Source organism: Hyaena hyaena, unplaced genomic scaffold, assembly GCF_003009895.1.
Source record: "Hyaena hyaena isolate Hyena2069 unplaced genomic scaffold, ASM300989v1 scaffold_178, whole genome shotgun sequence".
In the NCBI taxonomy this organism is placed as follows: domain Eukaryota; kingdom Metazoa; phylum Chordata; class Mammalia; order Carnivora; family Hyaenidae; genus Hyaena; species Hyaena hyaena.
In genome coordinates, this window is record NW_024080807.1 from 636,493 (window position 1) to 642,669 (window position 6,177).

Sequence of the window (6,177 nt, forward strand, 5' to 3'; positions counted from 1 at the left end):
AAACAAGCTGTTTTCAAATTATAAATCTATAGTGCTGTTCCTGAATGCTTGTCTTTGCATCAAAAACAAGTATGTTTGTCTTAAACCTATACAGTGAAACATCAGCAACAGAAATGAATTTACTCACTGGTAACACCAGGGCCAAATGAGGTGGCATCACAGTCGAAAAAAATGGCCTGACCCTGGAATCCGTCTCTTCACAGAAAATGGTAACTGGAGTTATTAACCACAACAACAAAAAAGCAGTTAATCAGTAGATTCTAAATAAAAGCATGGTTACTTAATTAAGTCCTTAGTGAAACTAGCAATATTGAGAAACAGAAATGTGCCTAGACTTTATTGGCCGTATTTCGCATCTGCACACAAGCAAAGAGAACAAAATCTGTTGTTTCCTTGACTTGATCTCACGCGACTAGGCTGCAGGCTCCTTGGGAAGTAAGAAGTCACAATCATTGTTCACAGATACATGAAAAGTCACTATATTACTTATAGACATTCTTTCTTAGTTTATAACCAGATATAATGGGGTACACTGTTCTTGTTATATTATCAGATTTTTTACTGCAAGACAACCCAAGTCCAATCCACATTTGAAGATTGTAAGTTTTGGTATAAAAAATAAAAATCACTCATTTCTCAAAGACCCAAACTGTGTTTACAACACCCCAAGTAAACCCCAAGCTTCTCGCTGTCCCTCCTGTCCGATTCCCCTCTCTTCCCAACACCCAGAGTCTACCTACCCGACACATAATCATTTGCTCTGACTTAATAACAGACCCACTTTTCTGGAAATGCTGATGCCCATTCACCTCTTTTCTCTCTGTATACCCCCAACACTAAAACTGTTACATATATTAAGAGAAAACAAAGCAAGAGTGCTGGAAATCTCCCCCAGAAAACTGCATCCACCCTCCTCCGACCCCTGGCTTTGTTCTCTTTCTCCTCTGGCAATAGGCATCCAAACCATTATCTCAAGTGACACATGATCAAATTCCTACATCCCCAATATAGAACTTGAAGTTTACAGGTAAGCTTCTTGGGGATTCCAGCTGGTTAAAAGCAACTAACTCCTTCTCTGCTCTCTTAAGAGTTTCAAAGCCAGACAGCCTCTAAATTTAAAATCATTACAAAAATAAGAAGAAGGAAAGAAACCCTTTCGAATTTTTTAGGAATCCCTGCTGTTAGCCTCTTGAGCTATGCTACCTCCTAAAAAGCATTTATGTCAGTGGGTAGAGCCGGCACAGTTATTAGAAACAGAAGAGAGTGGTATAAAAAATAACAGTGATCGCTGATGTGTTTTTCAATGCTGTAAATCAGGAGTGGTGCGAAGAAGCAAGGGGGAAAAAAATCCTATTTGGTGCTGGAAATACTGAGACTTTTTTTTTTTTTTTCTTTTTGGTGAGCTGGAGTGTGCCAGCTTTTTCAGACGGGAGGAATGCTGAGTGTCAAGGGGTCAGGATCAATCCGGTGTGAGTTGATGAGGCAGGAAGGTGGGGAGGAATGCGAGGAATGTCCCTGTTTGTGTAGGACTCCATTCAGCTCATTGGCGAGCCGGGGCCGCCCGGAGCGTATAAAAGCCGCGGGCCGCCCGCCTCAGACTCACACAACAACTCTTCCCGCTGAGAGGAGGCAGCCAGTGCAACTCCAACCCCGGCGACCGACCGCCTCCCCCCGACGGCAGCCGCCCCGGCCGACAGCTCCCAGACCTCAGCCCGGTGCGCCCCGGCACCCACCTCCAGCCCGAGCCCGCGACCCAGCGCCGGGACCGCCGCACTCCGCCCGCCGTCCGCCCCGCCCGCAGCGCCAGACCATGTCCGCCGCCGGCCTGGGCCCGGTCCGCTGCGCCTTCGTGCTCCTCTTCGCCCTCTGCGGCCGGGTAAGCCGAGGAGCCCCGCGGCGGCCGGCGCCTGGAGGGGGTGTGGGGGGAGTTGGGGGCAGGGCGTGCGGGGCAGGGCGGGGCGGGGCCCGGGGCGCCGAGCGGCGTGCGCCCGCTGACCGCCGCCTCCTCCCCGCAGCCCGCCGCCGGCCAGGACTGCGGCGGCCCGTGCCAGTGTGCGGCCGCGCCGGCGCCGCGCTGCCCCGCCGGCGTCAGCCTCGTGCTGGACGGCTGCGGCTGCTGCCGCGTGTGCGCCAAGCAGCTGGGCGAGCTGTGCACGGAGCGCGACCCCTGCGACCCGCACAAGGGCCTCTTCTGCGACTTCGGCTCTCCCGCCAACCGCAAGATCGGCGTGTGCACCGGTAAGCGCCGCCGCCCGGACCCCTCGCCCTCCGCCGGTGTCCCGGCCGCCCCCCACCCCGCACACCCCCCGGAGCTCGGCTCCCCGCGCATCCCCGACTCGCATCCTGCCGCCGATGTCTGACCTTTGCATCCCCCCCTCCTTGTTCCCTTCCTCTCCTTCAGCCAAAGATGGTGCCCCCTGCGTCTTCGGAGGGACCGTGTACCGGAGCGGCGAGTCCTTCCAGAGCAGCTGCAAATACCAGTGCACTTGCCTGGACGGGGCGGTGGGCTGCGTGCCCCTGTGCAGCATGGACGTCCGCCTGCCCAGCCCTGACTGCCCCTTCCCGCGGAGGGTCAAGTTGCCGGGCAAATGCTGCGAGGAGTGGGTGTGCGACGAGCCCAAGGACCACTCCGTGGTGGGCCCCGCCCTCGCCGGTGCGTTCAGTCTCTAAGTCAGTGTTGGGATCCTGCCCCCCCCCCCCCCCCGGGGCGGACTCCTGACCCTGCCAAGGGAAGGGGGAAATGTCTTGTCCTGGCGTCTCACCTCGTGTTTGTGTGCTCTGCTCTCTCAGCTTACCGACTGGAAGACACATTTGGCCCAGACCCAACTATGATTCGGGCCAACTGCCTGGTCCAGACCACAGAGTGGAGCGCCTGTTCCAAGACGTGTGGGATGGGCATCTCCACCCGGGTTACCAATGACAACGCCTTCTGCAGGCTGGAGAAGCAGAGCCGCCTGTGCATGGTCAGGCCTTGCGAAGCCGACCTGGAAGAGAATATCAAGGTACGTTTCCTGGTGCCTGACTTTCATGGAATGGTAATGGTTAGGACTGAAGTTGGGTCTCCCCATCCTTGTTATCATAGAGCTTTTCTCTCCAAAAATATCTACCCGTTGGGCTGTCTTGCTGGAATGAGCTGTTGTGTAATAGGAGCCACCAGCTTTCCACTATGAAACTCTCCGTGGGGGTTGGTTAATTCAAGACATACCGATAGAGGCTGTGGCTATTTTTGGAAAACTGGCAAAGGAGACTCCAACTTCCTCTCCTCAAAATATAAACAAAAGTCAGGCAACAGAAGGCTAAATAACACACAGAGCTTGAAGAAAGCCACTCCCCTCAGAAAGTCATTGATTTTTTTTTTCTTCTGCTTTGTCTTCCTTAGAAGGGCAAAAAGTGCATCCGTACCCCCAAAATCTCCAAGCCGGTCAAGTTTGAGCTCTCTGGCTGCACCAGCGTGAAGACTTACCGGGCTAAGTTCTGCGGGGTGTGCACAGATGGCCGGTGCTGCACCCCACACAGAACCACGACTCTGCCTGTGGAGTTCAAGTGCCCCGACGGGGAGCTCATGAAGAAGAGCATGATGTTCATCAAGACCTGCGCCTGCCATTACAACTGTCCTGGAGACAACGACATCTTTGAGTCCCTGTACTACAGGAAGATGTATGGAGACATGGCCTAAAGCCAGAGAGTGTGAGAGACATGAACTCCTGAGGCTGTAACTTGAACTGATTCACATCTCATTTTTGTGTAAACGTGATTGCAGTAGTACAAGTTATTTAAATCTGTGTTTCTAACCGGGGGGGAAAGAAGCAGTCCCGCCAAATTCAAAATATCGTGCCGTGTGACATTCAAATGAAATAGTCTTACCAACCCAGACACTGGTTTGAAGAAAGTTCAGACTTGACCCGGGGACCGCCTTAGCACAGAGCACCGGAATGTAGACGAAGGTGCGGCTTGAGGAGCAGGGGAGGGCACCTGTAGAAATGACTGTCACCTTAAAGTAGGTTGGGACTGGTCTTCGGAGTGCGCTAGAGAAGGAAGATTTTATCATGCTCACGGGCGTGCCTGTAGCTCCAGCAGCAGCTAGGATGTGTGTCCTGCAGCCTTCACGAGGCTGGGTCAAGTTCTTCTTTAAGTCAGAACAGCAGATTCAGCTCTGACATTCTGATTTGAATGACACTGTTCAGGAATCGGAATCCTGTCTATTAGACTGGACAGCTTGTGGCAAGCTAATTTGCCTGTAACAAGCCAGATTTTTTTTTTTGATACTGTAAATATTGTGTGTGTGTGTGTATATATATATATATATTTGTACAGTCATCTAAGTTAATTTAAAGTTGTTTGTGCCTTTTTGTTTGTTTTTATGCTTTGATATTTCAAATGTTAGCCTCAATTCTGAACACCATAGGTAGGAAGGAAAGCTTGTCTGATCATTCAAAGCATGAAATGGATATTCAAATGGAAATTCTGCTCAGACTGATTAGTCCATCAAAACTGATTGTTTACTGAATATGAGGCAGCAATGTGCTTGGAAGTCTGATTTGTCAGTGGAAATGTGGTAGCCTCATTTTAATGAACCATGGCCTTTATTACAAAGTGAGTGGCTCTGTATAGCTGATCAGTTTTTCCACCCGGAAGCATTTGTTTCTACTTTGACTACGACTGTTTTTTGGACAGTTTATTTGTTGAGAATGTGACCAAAAGTTACATGTTTGCACCTTTCTAGTTGAAAATAAAGTATATATTTTTTCTATAAAAAGTGTGCTTATTTCCCTTACTCATCTAAACATTTCTGAGTTCTCTTGAGTTTATATATATATTTATATATATATAAATATTTACATATAAATATATATATTTATATATATGGGAAGCTTTTGCTTTAAAACAATTCACCTATATATAATTTTCTAAGTCTCTTTTAGTTTAGATTTTTACTTAAACTTATTTCGCACTGAATTGTCAAAAACTTAGTCATACACAGTATATATTTATATAAATATGCATATGCGCACAGGCATTTTTCGTTGTTGTTACATTCACAATACTTTGTAAACATTTAAATTCAATTCTCTCTAGGGGCACCTGGGTGGCTCAGTCGGTTGAGCATCCGACTTTGGCTCAGGTTATGATCTCATGGTTCATGAGTTCGAGCCCTGCACCCTTCATTGGGCTCACTGCTGTCAGAGTCAGCCTGCTTTGGTTCATCTGTCTCCTCTCTGCCGCTCCTCTGCTTGCTCGCTCGCTCTCTCTCTCGCTCGCTCTCTCTCAGAAATAAATAACATTGACAAATTAAATTCTCTCTAGGTAACTTTAGTCTTCCAACAACCCCTGTTGATTACACTTGGTCGTGTTTACATTAATACCTCTCTGGCCATTGTAGGCGTTTTAATTTCCAACCTTTCACATAACAAACTATAGTCTATATACCTTACACATAGAAAATGTTTTAAATATTTTTTAAGTTTGTATGCTCCGCCATAGACCTATTTTTGAACTTCAAAACCCTTACTGGTAAATTTGAAAAGTATGAAATCTGCATCCTGATGGAACCATTTAATAAGTTGCATTTCTGTATAATTCTGTTTTCAGTGGCCATGATAACCATTCACAAACAGATGATGACCTAAGTAGAAGAGGAGGATAATTTCTACTAACCATAGAAATCTGTCTTATTTAAAAGTACCCCCTCCATTGTCCCAGGCTTTTGACTCTAAGGTGTCAAGACCAATAGCTTACCAAGAGGTTGATAAATGGCAAAATGAAATTGTTCAAGAAGCTTGGAAATGATGCTGGGCCTATGCAGGCCCGTACCAAAAAGTGAACTGAAGTAAGTGGCACACAAAAGTATTCCAAAGACAACTAAAAGCACAATTTTCTCCAGAATCAGTATCACTGTGGATTCTAGAGGGGAACAAAGGAGTTGCAGACAAACTAGCCCATCACCGGGTAATTAGCAATGTTGTAGTGCCAGTGTCATTCCAAGAGACAAAAATACATTTGAAAATAAAGACTAGTTCTACAAACAGTGCCCATGCCACAAACCAAAAGGAAAACTTCCCATGGTCAAAATGTGCAAAGTCAAAACATTGAACTTCTAGGATACGCCCACGTACGTATATAGCAACAGTCAGCAGCTGTACCCCACTTCCCCAAATAAGTCCACATGTGCACACACAC

At 47.8% G+C, this 6,177-nt stretch overlaps 1 protein-coding gene across 1 annotated transcript; it reads left to right on the plus strand.

Annotated features, from left to right (window-relative positions):
- The first annotated feature begins 1,748 nt into the window (after window positions 1–1,748).
- On the plus strand, window positions 1,749–4,756 carry CCN2 (cellular communication network factor 2). Its single transcript, XM_039240447.1, has 5 exons — window positions 1,749–1,876; window positions 2,016–2,238; window positions 2,402–2,653; window positions 2,791–3,002; window positions 3,380–4,756. Exons 1-5 carry the CDS (start codon window positions 1,811–1,813, stop codon window positions 3,674–3,676), a joined length of 1,050 nt encoding a protein of 349 aa, XP_039096378.1. The 5' UTR covers window positions 1,749–1,810; the 3' UTR covers window positions 3,677–4,756.
- Window positions 4,757–6,177: the final 1,421 nt, after the last annotated feature.

Coding starts and splice junctions, on each gene's coding strand:
- CCN2 (XM_039240447.1), top strand. CDS start 1,811: ATGTCCGCCGCCGGCCTGGGCCCGGTCCGCTGCGCCTTCGTGCTCCTC. Junction 1,877..2,015: donor TCTTCGCCCTCTGCGGCCGG/GTAAGCCGAGGA, acceptor TCCTCCCCGCAG/CCCGCCGCCGGCCAGGACTG. Junction 3,003..3,379: donor ACCTGGAAGAGAATATCAAG/GTACGTTTCCTG, acceptor TGTCTTCCTTAG/AAGGGCAAAAAGTGCATCCG.